General features: G+C 39.0%; 1 protein-coding gene across 1 annotated transcript in view; it reads left to right on the forward strand.

The window, feature by feature from the left end:
* The window catches only part of SKAP1 (src kinase associated phosphoprotein 1), a 380,537-nt gene that overhangs the window by 330,595 nt on the left and 32,850 nt on the right, over positions 1-17,092 (forward strand). The window contains exon 10 of the mRNA XM_031968654.1: positions 8,597-8,697. Coding sequence (XP_031824514.1) covers positions 8,597-8,697 — 101 coding nt within the window. The remainder of the gene's footprint in view (positions 1-8,596; positions 8,698-17,092) is intronic.

The raw sequence follows: 17,092 nt of genomic DNA on the forward strand, positions 1-17,092 counted from the left end.
GACCTGCCAAATCTGGCCTCAGACACTTAACACTTCCTGGCTGTGTGATCCTGGGCAAGTCACTTAACCCCAGTTGCCTCAGGAAAGAGAGAGAGAGAGAGAGAGAGAGAGAGAGAGAAAGAGAGAGAGGAGAGACAAACACAAACACATGTGTAATCTCATCAATATTAAAGGTATATTCCTTAAGTATGTGAGCTTGGAGAAAATTGACATAAGCCTGGTCCCATAACTTTAACCCAAGAAAAGAAAATCAAACCCATTTTTGTTTTTTAGTTTATTTATTCCCTTTCTTCTCATAGCTGGTTCCACTCTGGTTGCTTTGGCATTTAGCCTTTCTAAAATAGACTGAAGCACTTGGATCTCTGCCTGTCGAAAAAGTAGAAGATTCCATCCCATTCTTTCTCCAGAAAAAGTCCATCTCAGCTCCGCCAGCAATTTAAATGCAGTGATCATACCCATTAGCTTCTCTATCATTGTAATTGTTGTTAATTGTTATAACTGTTTTAGTTATTAGTGTTGTCATTATTGCTCTAGGTCCTCTGTCTGTTTTATGCTGAATATATTAGTGCTTTGCTTCTGAATTACCAGCCTTGTATTTAGTGGGGAGGTATATTCATGGAGAGACATTGAGAAATACTGGCATTAAGCTTTATTCTTTTGTTTTTCATTCCAAATGGACAGACTGGAAAAAAAAATAATTAGGTGGAATAATGTTCTGGAAATGAGAATGAGGATGTTTGTGAATTAATTAAATGGTCAGAATGCTGTGCCACTTCTGATCCCTGAATGCTGCCAGAGACACATAAACCTCAAGAAAACTCATGTCTAACCCACAAAGCAAATCCTGCCCCACCCAGGACTCCATGTACAGGGCTTTTGTACACTGGTCAACCTGCCCTCTATGGGCCTGAAACAAGCTTAGGGATAGATCCGAATCTTGCTCTGTACTAGTTCCATATTGGATGAAATGGCAAAGTTTTGGAGTAGCTGGCTCTTGATAGTGCGGCAAGCTGCCCATCTTAACTGCCATCACCCTTGATGTGCTTAGTGACATCTGTGGCCTCTGGAACTCAGCCCTCCCCTTTGTTCTCTGTATTCCCCCTTCATAAGCTTTCATAGTTGTGACATATTCTTAAGCTAATCTTGTCAGCTATTACAAAATCTATTGAATGAAGTTATTGACAAAACATTTTTTTATTTAACTTTTTTTCAAATTACACAAATCTATATTTTTTTACCTCCTGTCTCCCCCACTCCAATAGGAGGAAAAAAGAAAAGAAAAGAAAAATCCATGTTGCAAGTATATATAGTCAAGCAAAATAAATTTCCACATTGTCCACGTCAAAAAAAAAAAATTCCGTCTCATTCTGCACCCAGAGTCCATCACCCCTATCAGGAGGTGGGCAGCATATTTCATCACAAGTTCTCTGTAGTCAGGATTGATGACTAACTCAATCAGAATTATTAAGTCTTTTTACAAATATCTCAATGGGTGTTTGTTAAACAGCTGCTAAGTGCAAAGTGTTCTTCTAAGCATTCAGGAATTTAAGTCACAGTCCCAATCTTGCAGGAACTTGTAGTCTAGCAGGTGAGATTAGCCATATACATGGATAATTATAATGCAAAACAGATATGATTGTTCTAGATATAGGAAGACTTCCCTAGATAGGAAATAGAGCTATGCCAGTAAGTTGGAAAAAGAGATATGTAATAGAAAAAACTTTGGATTTCAAGGCAGAAGACCCAGAATCTGAATCTTGACTATTCCATTTACAAACTGTTATAGGAGACAAGTGATCTAACTTCTCTGAGATTCAGTTTCTTCATCTATAAAATGGAGATAATAATAATAACTATTAAAAATAATTATTTATCTAATAATAATGACATTCATGTAGCACTTTAAGATTTGCAAAACACTTTAAAATATCATCTCATGATAATCCTGAAAGACAGATGCTATTATTATCCTTATTTTACAGAACTGAGGTAGCAAGTATGTCAGTGACTTACCCAGTCACTGGGTAAAACAAAGCCAATAAACGTGGAAAGCTATATTTGAACTCCAGTCTTCCTGACCCCAGGTCCAGTACTCTGTCCACTAAACCCTCAAAGTGGCTCCAATAACATCCACATTGCCTGCTTCACCAGATTGCTATGAAGATCACATTAGAGAATATTCATGGAACATTTTATAATCATAAAGACATATATAAAAGTGAATTATCATTATTATTGTCGAAAGCAGGCTCTTTGAGTACGGGACCATCTTTTGTATCTGGATGGCTGGCACTGAACATAGGATTTTGCACATGAGAAGTACATAGTAAACACTTATTTAATTGAATCATTACATGACTATAAGTGATACATTCATAAGCTGTTACATGCTCTTAAAGTAAAAAACAGACTCTGCTTTTTTCCAGCAAGGGAAATTTTTTGCTGATTCTGAGATGCTTCCCTCTAGCCACTCAAATTCACTCCATTCTTAGGGATTCAAACCAAAGGACCATGAAGTCTATATTTTCTTCCTAATTCTATTTAATAAGGGTCTCCTATGTCCTTAGCATTGTGCTGGGTTATTGAGGGTGCAGAAATAAAAACAAAACAGTTTCTGCCCTCAAGCTTATATTTTATTTAGGGAAAACAAAATATACATTGAAAATGAAATACAAAATATATGTAAATCATAATGCATGTCCCATGGAGCTGAGTAATGAATGGGTGTGGAGGGGCCAAGAGGAGAAGCATCCCATGGAGCATACACAAAGCTAAGCTTCTGCTTAGCTACTTCCAGAGAGACATGTTCTTATTGAAAGTCCAAAAGAGAGACTTCCTAAGTCCCAAACAACACACTTCAAAGAAAGGAAGAGAAATAGAGCCTTATCTTGCTTGAAATAACTTCTCTTAAAGCCAGGATTCTCCTGGCTCAGTCAGTCAGTTAGCATTTGTTAAGCTCCTACTATATTCCAGGCAATGTTCTAAGCTCTAGGGTTACAAAAAGACAAAAGGCAGACTCTCAAAAAGCTCAGAATCTAATGGGACCATGGTACACAAGCAAGATGTAGACAGGATAAATTGGGGGTGGTTTCCAAAGAAGGGCTCTCAGATTAAGGAGGACTGAGAAGGGTTTATGGCAGAAGGTGGTACTTTAGCTGAGACTTGAAAGAAGCTAGGAAGTGGAAATGAGGAATTCCAGACATGAGGGACAATTGGTAAAAATGCCCAGAGTCTGGAGATGAAATATCTTGTATGAGGAATAATAGCAAGGGAACCAGTTGTCATTATATGACAGGGTTCTTGTAAGAGAATAAAGTATAAGAAGTCTAAAGTATTAAAAGGGACACAAGTCATGAAGTCAGGAAGACTTTAAAAGACAAAAGGAAAATTTTATTTTTGTTCCTGGAGGGCTAAGGAATAATTCTCTTTGGCTCAGGGTCTCTTCACCCTTACCCCATCTGCCCTTGTAATGGACACCAAGGAACCAATCAGAAGTCTCTAGATTTCTTAGCAAGAAGTCCACAGAAGTGATCTGATATTGGGACCCATTGGAAGAGACTGAGCCAAAGATTCAGCCCCACACATGCTCCAGAAAATGGCTTCCTTGGCCTATGTATTCTCAGTTCCATGAGGAAAATCCCAGTCCAGCAGATGGGGAGGGATTTCCTAATTACTACTATAATCAAAATAATTTCTCAAGGGAGAATGTTATCAACTCAGGGATCAAGATAAGCTTCTTATAAGTGATAGCTCTTGAGCTAAGTTTTGAAGGAAGCTTGCAATTCTCCAAAGAATGGTAAAGAAGCAATGCATTTCTGGCACAGAGGACAAAGCCACAGCATGTGAAAGGGTATTGTGCAATTGCCTGAAAAGATAGGAGAGAACCAGATTGCACAGGAGGAAGAGTAGTAGTTGTATTTTATCTTAGGGGCGATAGGAAGCCATCAAGTTAATTTTTTTTATTCAAAAAAGATAACAGAAGGCAATTCAGTAGGAAGTATGGACAGCTTTGAAAATAATCTGTTGAATTGTTACCTATTTACAGGCAGAAAAATCTTTCTGGGTATTGATTGTATGTACAATCTTCTTTTTGTATTCTCCTTTATATGGAAATGCTCATCTTACTCAATGTTCATTAATTAAATATTTTACTTAGTGTTGGAATATTTTTTAATTGAGGCTTGTTTTGTTTTTTGTGTTGTTTTTTTAAAGAGAAATTACTGTGACCAAAACTTAATTGCCCTACATCCTCTGAACTTATTTGAGCCAGTCCTTGGATCACAGGAAAAAGTCTATCAATAAGTTTATGAGTGAAGCCTTTCCAATTTAACAAAACCTGCTAAGTGCTAATGTTCTCCTGGCATAACTTTCAAGAAGCCAGAATCACCTCTGTACCATGGTATTCATGAGAGATAGAAATAGGGACTAGCCCTGTGATTTCATTAATATAGAGAACTCCTAGATCAGGAAACTCCTTCCAGCTGTATAGATCCTCATCTTCTTTACAATTTATAGTCTTAGAAAGTTGGCTAGAACAATAAGGATTTAAGTGATTTTTTTCCTTTCGTCTCGAATCCTATGTTTCTGGTCCTAAGGCCAGCTCGCTATCCATTAGGCAATTTTACAACACAGAGAGCTCTTGTTTACTCAATTAAAATTAACCATTTATGTAAAAATACATTTCGTGTTCAGGCACTGAAATGAGGAACTAGTTGCCATGCTGACTATATTATAAAATCATAAAATCCAGTCCAACATCCTCATTTTACAGAGGAGAAATCTAGAGTTCAGAAGGGATCCTAAAACTATCCATCCAAGAAGCTGAATCAGAGCCAGAATAGAATCCAGGTCTTCTAACTTCTAGTCTAATCTACATTTCACTTTAGCATGCTGCCTCCCTATTGTAGATCTAGGAATCCAAGAAGCCTCACCTCTTTCTTTCTTCCCTCCTTTCTTTCTTTTTCTTTTTATATTCTACTACTCAACTTGTTATTGTTGATGAGTTGTTTTCAATTGTGTTCCCAGTCTTCATAACACCATTGGGGATTTTCTTGGCAGAGATACTGGAGTGGTTTGCTATTTCCTTCTTCAGCTCATTTTACAGATGAGGAAACTGAGGCAAGCAGAGACATAGAGAGAGAAAGAGAAACAGAGACAGAGAAAGACAGACAGAAAAAAAGAGAAATGGAGAGAGACACAGAGAGAGACGAGAGAGAGAGAGAGAGAAAGAGAGAGAGAGAGAGAGCAAATAATCTGAAAAATCAGAAAGATCTTAAGTAGAAGATGCTTTAAAAGAAGTGTTTTGAAGTTAAGTGACTTGCCCAAGGTCACACAACTACTAAGTATCTAAAGCTGGATTTGAACTCAGGTTGACGAGTGTTCCTAACTTCAGGCCCAGGACTCTATCTACTGCACTACCTACTGCTCCATATTGGAGAGCTGACCTCTGCATTGTTACATGAACCTGATCTTCTCTTCCAAGAGCAGTAGCTTTGGCGTAGTGGATAGAAGACTGAGTCAGCCTTGGAATTGAAAGGACCTGGGTCGGAGGCATGCCTCTGTTTTGTGTGGCTGGCTGCAGAGGGTCAGTGAAAGCTCTTAGTTCCACAAGTGAACCCTGAAGATTATCAGAGACCTCAAAGATAATCTACAGGATTAGTCCTGTTATAAATGAAAATACTGTCATTTTTTTCACTGCCTCCCTCCTATTTTGACAAGCTGGGGTCCCCCAGAATTCATTCAAATCACTCTTTGTCTTTGTACTCCCTACATGTTTTTCCTTGAAATACATATATGCTTAATTCTATGGCAGAATGCTGTCAGAGTGGGAGTACTTGGCCTTTTTGCTGCCCTCTGTTGTCTGCACTGAAAACTAACAGTTCCATGTGGTGAGAATTAAACATGGGCACTTTCTCTATGTTAGAAATGATGAGATTTAAAGTAACTGGATGTCACATATAACAAAAGCTTAACATAGGAATATAATATCCATCTTTCATGTGTACTTCCCAGATTTATCTTTCTTGTAAGATTCATATGAAAGTTTCTTTTCCATGAGACTTAAAAAGCCAATTCCTATGGGATTCATATATAGAGAAACAGATACAGACACATGCCTCCCTACCCTCCATCCTGAGTTCCTTTATTTTAATACAACAAACATTTATTTTAGTGTTTTAAAAGACTATTTTGTGTAAGGGATTGTTCTAGTTGCTAGAGATATAAAGTCAATTCTATTAGGGGGAGGGGCAGAGCTATTAGATCTATATAGGTAAATAAATATAAGATATATGCAAAGGAAGGAAGGTAGAGAGGGAAGAGGGAGAGGAGAAAGAAGGAGAAAGAAATAGAGAGGAAAGAGAAAGGGAGGGGGGAACAAGAAGAGGAAGAGAAAGGGAGAAAGAATAGAAAGAGGGAGAGGAACAGAAAGGAGAAAAAGAGAGAGAAAGAAGAGAGAGAGAAACAGAGAAGAGAGAGAAAAAAGAGAGAAGGGAGAGAGGAGAGAAGAGAGGATAGAGAGAGAAGAGAGAAGAAAGAAGAGAGAGAAGAGGAGAGAGAAAGAGAGATAAATGGGAGGGGGGGAGAGTGCTAAGAAAATCACAAAGCCCCTAAGTAGAAGATTCTCTGAAGGAAATGTTTTGAAGGCTGAAGTAAAGAGAGAATTTCAGTCACTTGGATAAAGGCAAGAAATTCCAAAGAAAACATTCTCCTTCAAAGAACCTTCAGCAATGAAATGAAGGATGGAGATGTAGGACCAGTTGTTACAAGTGTTGCAGCTAAATGGTTCCTCCTGGCTAAACAGCTAGCTGGTAAAGTGGACCTAGAGTCAAGAAAACCTGGGTTCAAATATAACCTCAGATACTTACTTGCTATGTGATCCTGGATAAGCCCCTCTGTCTACCTTAGTTTCCTCAACTGAAAAATGGGACTAATAACTAGCAATACTTGTAAAGCATTTAACACAGTGCCAGAGTCTTAATAAATGTTTATTCCCTTCCTTTCCTTAATTCTTTCTACTGACTTGTGTTTTGCTTTGTACCATCACTAAGAATAGACTAGTCCAATCCAAAACTCATGCACCAGTGCTGTGGTGTCCTTAAATATACCCCTAAGGAAGTACTAATGCTCCTTGCTACTCAGTTGGGTTTCCCCAGCCCCTGTTCCTCAGAAGCTGTCCCCAGAATAATCTCTCACGTTCCATGTATCCACGTTACTTGTAGTCTCTTTCCATTCCTGCAGGAAACTCCCTGCACTCATTGGTGGGTAAGGAGGAGGGAGTAGCTGGAATTTGGAATTCAGCACACTGACTGTCTCCACATAGCCTTTTATTCATAAAATCTACTCGGGAGTAAGAGCCATCCCCAGATTCTCTCCGGCCCAGTGGGCAAGAGAGCTCCTGCCTTCTAACCCCCCAGATCCTCTCCCACTTGGTGCTATCTAGTGTTTAACCTTTCCGGGTAGAAGAAAATCAATACAAATTCTTCATTGTTAAGAATCGATGGTTGTCCCGTGGTATCATTGCCATCTAGTCTCACTGAGAAGCCCAGTAAATCTCTTCAGCTGCTTCTAAGGCTTGGTTTGTCTGCTTCGGGTGCTTTCATTTTTAATGCAGATCACTTTGGTTTCTGATCTCCCGGGGGCAAGGAAATAAATCCTGGCAGACATGTTCAGGGTCTCCGAATAAGACGCTGGAAAAGAGCCAGCCCACCCAGGATTTACTTGTAATGGATGAGACACCCCCTTGGTTCCAGCCAAAAAGTGGGACTGTTCATTTTGGCATCTATTGTTGATTGTGTCAGACGGTACCTGGGTGAGAAGTGCCCAAGATAAACTTTTGTGTAACAACAGAGCCCGAATTATAAGAATATGGCCCAGGATGAGTGATTCCTTACCCAGCTTCACTTAGCAGACTTTCCTTCAGATACGGTGAGACAGCCTAACAGAGCGGGAGAGACCCAGCCTCAGAGCCCACATCAGATCCCACCTCTGACACCCGCTGGTTGTGTGGCCCTGGCCCGGTCACTGCTCTCAGCATTCTGGGCAATTCTCTGAGCTTGTGAGCTGCAGAGCAGGGCCCAGCCGACCCTGGCAGGAAGACTCCTCAGCCACAAGCTCCCTCTGTCAGCGGGCTCCCCAGTCCAGTACCTAGCCCTTTCCTACAACAAAGGTTGCAAAGCTGGGCGACTAGGCTAGCTTTTAGGATCAACAAGTGTCTGGATGGAAGAGATCTCTCCTTATTGCTTATTTACAAAACAAGCGGAATATCCTGCTTAACTTTCTTCTTAATGAAGAAATGCATTTTAGCACATTACCAAGTCATATCCTACTGGTGGTGATCTGTAAATATTTAATGTTAGTTAATGATCCCCTCCTCCCACAGCCCTTTGCTCAATCTGTGGGAAACTGCTTTAATATAAGCTGGGCTCCATCCCTAAAATGTCAGGCTTCCTGGGTTTAAGGTCACACTGAACTTTGTCGTGTCCAGCTAGAAATTAGAGGCCTTTGAAAACAAGTGGCCCTCTGTTGACAGATTCAAGAGGAGGAGTTTTTTGGTAGGGTTTTTAAAAAACTATATATCTTTCTTCTCTTTTATCAGAAAACTATGCTAATTATTACCAGGGATTATGGGACTGTAATAGTGAGCATCCAGATGAGCTGCCTTTCCAGCGAGGTGATATCATCCGAATCCTGAGCAAGGTAGGAAAACGGTGTGAGTCAGACACCAGAGATCACTTTTTTGAATCTTAAAGAAATTTCTGTTCATCTAAATCCATTTTTCATTATAGACAACTTTCCTTAAATCAAAAAAAATATATTATCCTATATATAAGAGCCGTCCCCAGATTCTCCCTGGCCCAGTGGGCAAGAGAGCTCCTGCCTTCTAACCCCCTGATCCTCCCATTTTGTGCTATCTAGTGTTTAACCTTTCCAGGTTTTATATGTATGTTTGTCATCTGAGGACAAGCCCAGTTCAATTCTGAAAGGCATATATAATATTTAATATTTTAATAATAATTTAATAATTAATAATGTTTAATATTTTATTTATTACATATGAGACAGCTGGGTCAGAGTACTGGGCCTGGAGTCAGGAAGATTTTACTTTCTTCCTGTTCAAATCTGACCTCAGATATTTACTAGCTGTGTGATCCTGGGCAAGTCACTGCCTCAGTTTCCTTATCTGTAAAATGAGCTGGGGAAGGAAATGGCAAACCACATATGTGTATATATGTTTGTATAAAGTTGTTACTAGACCTGTGATTAAAGCCTTTCCATCTTGATAGAACCTGCCAGAGTTTACAATCCATTTTAAGACAAATTTCAAGAACCTATAGTCTATTCCTAACCCTAATAGTAACACATCTCCTAATGATGTTGTGAGGCAGCTAGATGGTTCAATGAAAAGAGCATTGGTCTTAGAGCCAGCTAAATCTGAGTGCAAATCCAGACCCAGACATTTACTAGCTGAGTGACCTTGAGCAAATCATTTAACATCTGTTTGCTTCAATTTCCCCAACTGTAAAATGGGGATAATAATAGCACTACCTACTTACTGAATTGTTGTGAGAATCAAATAAGATAATAGTTAGAATGTTTAGCACTGTCTAGCCCATAGTAGGGACTCTATAAATGCTTATTCCCTTTCCCCTTCCCAAATGAGATAATGTGTCGATCACATTGCAAACCTTAAAGTGCTTATATAAATGCTAGCTATTATAAGGCATTAGAGCAAGATATTACTGGAGGGTATAAATGACACACAGAGTAAATTTCCATTTATCCATTACCACTAGGGAAAAGCAAGCTTTGATTAATTGAATATTCTTATTCAGTTTAAATGAGAGTTACCACCTAGACTATACACAGATTATATCAATACATCAAGGACCAGTGATTTTGTCAGTGTGAGAACTGCCTCCACTGAACTGATCATAGACCTTCTATGACATGCAGTCCTGGAGAGCTGCCGGAGACTCAGCACGTTAACATGACTTGTCCACGATCTAGCTATGAAGTATTAGTGGTGGTATTTGAACCCAGGCCCAGTACTCTCCAGCCACTATACATATTACCTCTCCCACACCACAGGTTCTTAACCTTTTTTGTGCCATGAATCCTTGTCCATCTGGTTAAACCTATGGACCTCTTCTGGGAATAATGCGTAAAATACACAGAACTATGAAAAAACCCAATTATGTTGAATACAATATCAGAAACAAAGACAGATAGCAAGAGACAGATAGACAGAGACAGAGGGAAAGACAGAGAGAGACAGAGACAGAGACAGACAGACAGCGAGAGACAGATAGAAAGAGAAAGAGGGAGACAGAAAGACACACACACAGAAAACAGAAAGAGGAGAGACAGAAACAGAGAGAGAAAGAGGAGGGAGAAAGCAAAAGTTCATGAACCTCAGGTTAAGAATATCTGCTCTACATGGATGACCAATTTAAAAATAATTTGAATAGACTCAACTAAAACTATGCTGATCACAATTTGAATTTTCTGTGACTTAGAAGGCACTTCATGTTTTTGTAGTGGTTCAAGAACATTGTTATGTATGTTATTTATCATTATACTGTACTACACTATTTAAAAAAGTTCTTTTTGACTTTATGTTTTGAGGATTCTGGATAAACATAAATTTGTGTGTGTCTGTATGAGCACATGTGCATGTGTTCATAACCACTGTACTTTTCACTTTCATGGTCTCATAAGCTTCCATGGATTCACTTATCATCTCTATGCTTATGATTTTCATATCTAATTATCTAGTCCTAACCTCTCTCCTAACTTCTGCTGTCACATCTCCAGAATCTCAAACTGGATGTCCTATAAGCATCTTATATTCCATATGTCCCAAACTGAGCTCATTCTTCCCCCCACAAAATCTCCCCCGTTCTGATCTTCTCTGTTACTTTCAAGGGTCCCACTGTCCTCCCAATCACCCAGACTCACAACCAAGGCGTCATCCTCACTCTCTTACCCCACTCATTCCCAAGCTGTTACCAAGGCTTGTCACAACAACATCTCTTGAATATGGCCCCTTCTTTCTTCTGATACTGCAGACACCCTGGTATGAGTGCTCATCACCTCCCACCTGGATTAGGACAGTAGCTTGCTGGCGGATCTGTGTGCTTCAAGTCTCTCCCACTCCGGTCTACACTCAGCTCAGCTGCCATATTGGTCTTCCTAAAGCACAACCTGACTGAAACTTCCTCCTATTCAATAAACTTCAATGGTTCCTGCCACCTTCAGAATCAAATCTGAACCCCTCTGTTTGGCTTCCAAAGCCCCTCACAACCCAATCCTTTTTACCTTTCCAGTCTTCTTACACCCTGTTCTATCTACTTTATACTCTTCAACCCAGTGACACTGGTCTCCTGGCTGTTCCTCAAACAAAATACTTCATCTCCAGACTGGGAATTTTCATGGTCCCCGTGCCTAAAATATCTCTTTGGCTTCCCTTGCTTCCTTTAAATCCTGAATTCTCAGGTATTCCTCTGAGAATACCCCCAATCCATCCTGTATCTTGTTTGTGTAGTTGATTGAACATTGTCTCTTCTATTAGACTGAGAATTCCTTGAGAACAGGAGCTGTTTTTTTGCTTTTCTTTATATCCCTAGTGCTTAGCACATAATAGGAACATAATAAATGTTAGTTAACTGACTGTGTGTTAGGGTTTAAGTGAAAACTAATCAGTTTGATTCCCACATGAGTCAGCTACTTTTCTTCTGCCAATAATCCCGAAACCTCACAAACATCATGCAAAAGTGCATTGGTCACAGCAGGGCCTGAAGAAGAGAATCTTGAGTGTTGCAAAAAAAAAAAAAAAAAAAAAAAAAAAACCACTCATAGTTCATGTCCTACTGATTAGAGGGAGAGACAAATGAGGAATACAAAGGGGAGGATCAATAGTTTCATCACCCAACTGTCTATTAGACATTTCAAAGTGGATGTTCTATAAGCATCTCTAACTTCACATGTCTAAAACAGGATTTATTATCTTTTCCCCAAAACCCTCTCCTTTTCCAGACTTTCCTGTTGTCAAGGGCAAAACCATTCTTTCCTTTCTCCAGGTTTGTAAAATTGGTTATTGTTGTTAAGTCATGTCCAACTCTTTCTGACCCCATTTGGGCATCTCACCATTTCCTTCTCCAGCTCATTTTATAGATGAGATAACTGAGGCAAATAGAGTTAAATGACTTGTCCAGGATCACACAGCTAATAAGTATTGGAGATGGGATTTGAACTCAAGTCCTAGAATGGCATTCTATCATCTAGCCGCTCTTTTTCAAAACTGGACTCATCCTCTGCTCCTTACCTTCCATCATCCCACATATTCAATCAGTTGCTAAGTCTTGTCAATTCTATCAGTTTCATCCCCATCTCTCCAATCTCACGGCCACAAACGTAATTCAGGCTCTCCTCCATTCTCAACTGGACTATTGAAATAATCTCCTAATTGGTCTTTCTCCCTATCTCAGGGCTCTCCCCTTTTCCAATCAATCCTCCATACAAATTGCCAAAGTGATTTCCTTAAAGGGAGGGTCTATGTTACTCCCTCACTTAAGGAGATCCACCAACTTTCTCTTTTCTCCAAACCTCCCCTGTTTGGCATCTGATAATTCAACAAGTCTTTCAGTATTCAAGCTTGTATTAAGTGCTTACTGTGTTTCAGACACCGTCCTAAACCCTAGCGATACTAAAACAGGTGCCTGGTCCCCTTTCTAGGCCTATAAATTCTTCTTCACAAATGCTGCAGTCTCCCCAGTTGTCCTTGTTTTTCCTCACACGCAACTTCCTTTGCCTTATCTCCAAGCCTTTGTAGAGACAGGCCTTTGTGCCTGGAATGCACTACCTCCATCTCATAAAATTCCTGGTTTCCTTTAGCCCTCACTCAGCTGTCTCCATCTCTTACAGGAGGCTCCACTTAATCCCCAAGATACTAGTGTCTTGGTCCCAAGACTAACTTGTAGTCATTTTGTGCATTTTTAATATAGTCTTAGATATATGTATATATATATATAGTTATATATAATATAATTATATTATAGTTATATATGGTTAATAGAATATATATTAGTGTGTATATTTATGTATTTCTCTATATATGTGTATATAGAGAGAGACATAAATAAATATACACACACCTAAGACTATATTAGATATAAATGTTAGGTATAGATATTAGACATATATTTATATTAGATATAGGTGTATATGTTGTCTCCCCAATAGAACAAAAATTCAGAAAAGCAAGGGCTGTGTCATTTGTGTCTTTGTATATACCCAGCACCTAGCATAATATTTAGTATATAGTAAGTACTTAATAATAATTACTAGTATTTATTGATAGTTAATAATAATAATAGCTAACATCTGCATAGTACTTTAAATTTGCAAATACTTGTTATCTCATTTGATCCTCCCAACAACCTTGTAAGAGGAAATGCTTTTATTCCCATTTTACAGATAAGGGAACTGAGGCACCAGAGGTTAAATGACTTGCCACAAAGATGGTAAGAGTCTGAAGCAAGATTGGTATTCAGGTCTTCCTAATTCCAAATCCAGCTCTCTATGCACTGTTCTATTAACTTATTGATTAATTCACTAATTATTATTAGTCAAACCCGATAGCATACATGGTAGATAGACAGACCAAGATATAATAAGTTCTCTCTGTATATGGAACAAATTAACTGCTATACATATAGGTACCCTCTTTGTTCTCTATAGGTTCAGTACTGTTAGGAACATATTCCCAAATAAATGTGTGTGGTATTTATTCTACAAAGAACATTTTCTTTTTTTTAGTTAAAGCTTTTTATTTTCCAAACTTATGCATGAATAATTTTTTGATATTGACCCTTGCAAAATTTTGTGCTACAAATTCCCCCCATCCTCTAGATGGCAAGTATGTTCAACAGAAGTACATTTTCATTATCAAAAAAAAAAAAAAAAGAATTCCTTGAATTTTATAGTATCATATATATTATATAATATATATACATACATGTATGTATATATAAAATCTTTTTTCTGCCTAATTTATAATAATTTATAAGCCACTTGATAAAAGAAACCTTATCTTCCACCAACACTACCATCCCCAGACAGCACCCAATGTGTTGTCTTACTGTGGCTCATGGAGCTTCTCTGGATATAGGACTGTATTCAGGTCTCACCCCGAAAGGGATTGCCCACTATCCAAACTGCACCCAGTGAGATCACGCCCAGTCCAACAGCATTTTCACCCCAACTCTGGCGTGGACCCTGGATTCGCTCCATTCTCCTGACATTTCTGTGCAGTTCTGAGCCTCCAGGAATAAATTGGAAGCAAAGAGGGGAGTGGACGTTGGCCTGATTGGTATTTCAAATGCCCGAAAGCAAGGTTTGCCGTGTAATAGAATTTGTGTACATTACCGTACTGGCATTACAGGGGTAATCGAGTTATCCACTCAGGTGTGACCAGGCCCCTGTTTGCCCAGAGCCCGCAGGTGAATAAATTAACTGTTTACATTGTCTGGAGGTGCCTGTAGCAGGAGGGGGGAGAACAGAGCCAGATTGTCTGCTGGCCTCCTCTCTCTGTCTTGATTATTCTGTTTGTTTTGCCAGTCTTTTGCCTTTGTTAATGGCTTCTCACTGGGGTTCCCTCTCTTCCTGTTTAAAGGAGGCTGTGCAATGACCTGTCCTATTACATAGAGCTGACTGCATCTGTCGAGACTATTGTATTTCCAGGTGATCCTAGAGAATATAGAGGACTCTCCCCACTTCTATTTACCTTTCCTCTTCCTCATCCCCATTCTTAGAAACAGGTAGATCAGAATTCATTTCTATAGGAGCATTTTTACTAGGGCTTCTACTCCCATTCTGCTAAAATAGGCGTTTTACCAGTTGTCAGATTCAGGACGGTTCTTCTCCTAACAATATTCCAGCTGCCTTTGTTTCCAATATTTCTAACACCTAACTGCCTACAAAGGGAGGAGTAAGTCATAACCTAGAGGTGAGGGTCTCTCTGTCAGTTCCATTCCACTTACCTACTTGGGAATCTAAAGAGTATGCAAGATTGGATTTTCATTCATTTATATACCTTGGATTTATTAGAATCCTCAGACTGACAAATATCTTAAAAGGTCATATTATCCATTCTCCTGTCTTCCAGAAAACCCATATCTGAACCATGCCATTTTAAATAGGAAGAAAGTGTAGCAGGGGTCCTCAAACTACAGCCAGTAGACCATATGCAGCAGCTGAGGACGATTATCCCCCTCACCCAGGGCTATGAAATTTCTTTATTTAAAGGCCCACAAAATAAAGTTTTAGTTTTTACTATAGTCTGGCCCTCCAACAGTCTGAGGGACAGTGAACTGGCCCCCTATTTAAAAAGTTTGAGGACCCCTGGAGGGCCAGGAGTGAGTCCATGTCTGAGGTCGCCCTGATGGAGAATTGGTCTCAAGTAAAATCTGAAACAGACTCTTACTATTTTTGGACTCACTCCTGGCCCTCTACAGAAAGGAAATTTGGATAACCAGCCTTAGTCAATCTTTCCAATGCTTAGCCACCCTCTCTGGAAATTTCTCCACAGGTGCGTGTATATGTACATGCATATATATTTAGTAGAAGCTGTAGTCTAGAATTCCCTTTCCCAATGACAAATAGCTCCCCAGAGAGTAATACTTCTTTCCTCAAAGTTTTAGTGGTAAGTGTGAGGAATTGGAGTTTCTAATACTATTGCTCATGAGTCCCCACCCAGCGTGTTCTCCCACAATCAATCAACCAGTTAATCTCTCCTGTATTAATCAATTAATATTATCTTTTACAAAGGAATATTTACTGAACTTTGTCAAGGAATACAAAAACATTTCCCTCGGAACTAGGGGAAATCTTCATAGCATGCACATGAAGATTTGGTGTGCTTTCATATAGAAATTATGAATGCTTTAAGGATCTCATTGCTCAGTTATCCTATTATACATCCAGGCACACAGAGGGGTAGGGATAAGGACTGGACTTGTGATTTCTTTAGTATAGAGAATTCTTACTTAAGGAAACTTCCTTTACCAATACAAATAGATTACCCCACTCTGTAATTTATCATTTTATAATGTTAGCTAAACTATTAAGAGGTTAAATGAGTTGTTCAGGGTCACACAGTTAGGATGTGTATGTGTAAATATGTACATGTAGACACATACATATGATGTATATTTGACCCATATACACATGTATGAAAATATTCACACAAATACATTTGTGTGTATATGCATATATGTGTGTATTCTACATATATGTATACATATAGATATAGAGAGAGTACTGAATGTTTCCTAATTCACTTTTGACTTATTTTCTGTAATTGGATCTAGGTACCAGCAATATTTAAGGGCTCTATCTGTCTCTGGAACATCCAAAGGCCTGAGTTGTGGCCTGAGTCCATGGTGGATTTAGTTATACAGTATTAACAAGAGGTGAAGAAAAAAAAGCCAAAAAAAAAAGAAAGCTAAGAAGTTCTGGCTTAGTTTCTCTAAGGCAATTTATCTTGGGACGAGTAAAACCCTTGTCAACCAAGGAAGAGCCAAACCATGGACCTGAAGAAAAGCCATTTCCTGCCAAAGTATAGATCTGATGGAGGGAATCATTCTCTAACCTCAGCAGCAACAAGCTAACCTTAAGGCAACAAGCTTGATTAAACTGAGGCTAGAGAACAGCTAACTCCTATAGAGTGGTGCCATGTTTGGGCTTCTCTGCCAATCCAAGATAGATATAAAAATCAACCAACAGGAAACTTTTTGGTATTCAGTATCTTATACATATGTCCCTCCCCTCTCCTCTTCCTCCCTTTCTCTACTGAAAAAAAGGAGGGATAATAAAAAGAGAGAGCCCTAGGTTGATAGGGAAGGGGATAAGGAACTTCATTCTTAGATTTCTGCTATACCCTACTATTTCTTCACCAACTGCCTGAGTTTCCTCCAGTCTTGAGTCACATATAGAAACCTAGATTTGAAAATGACTACAGGAGATTTATTTGTATCCTAATGGGAATGAGCCCAGAAAGAGAGTCATTTGTCCTTACAAAGATCTCTTAAGA

This window comes from Sarcophilus harrisii, chromosome 4, assembly GCF_902635505.1.
Source record: "Sarcophilus harrisii chromosome 4, mSarHar1.11, whole genome shotgun sequence".
NCBI lineage: Eukaryota > Metazoa > Chordata > Mammalia > Dasyuromorphia > Dasyuridae > Sarcophilus > Sarcophilus harrisii.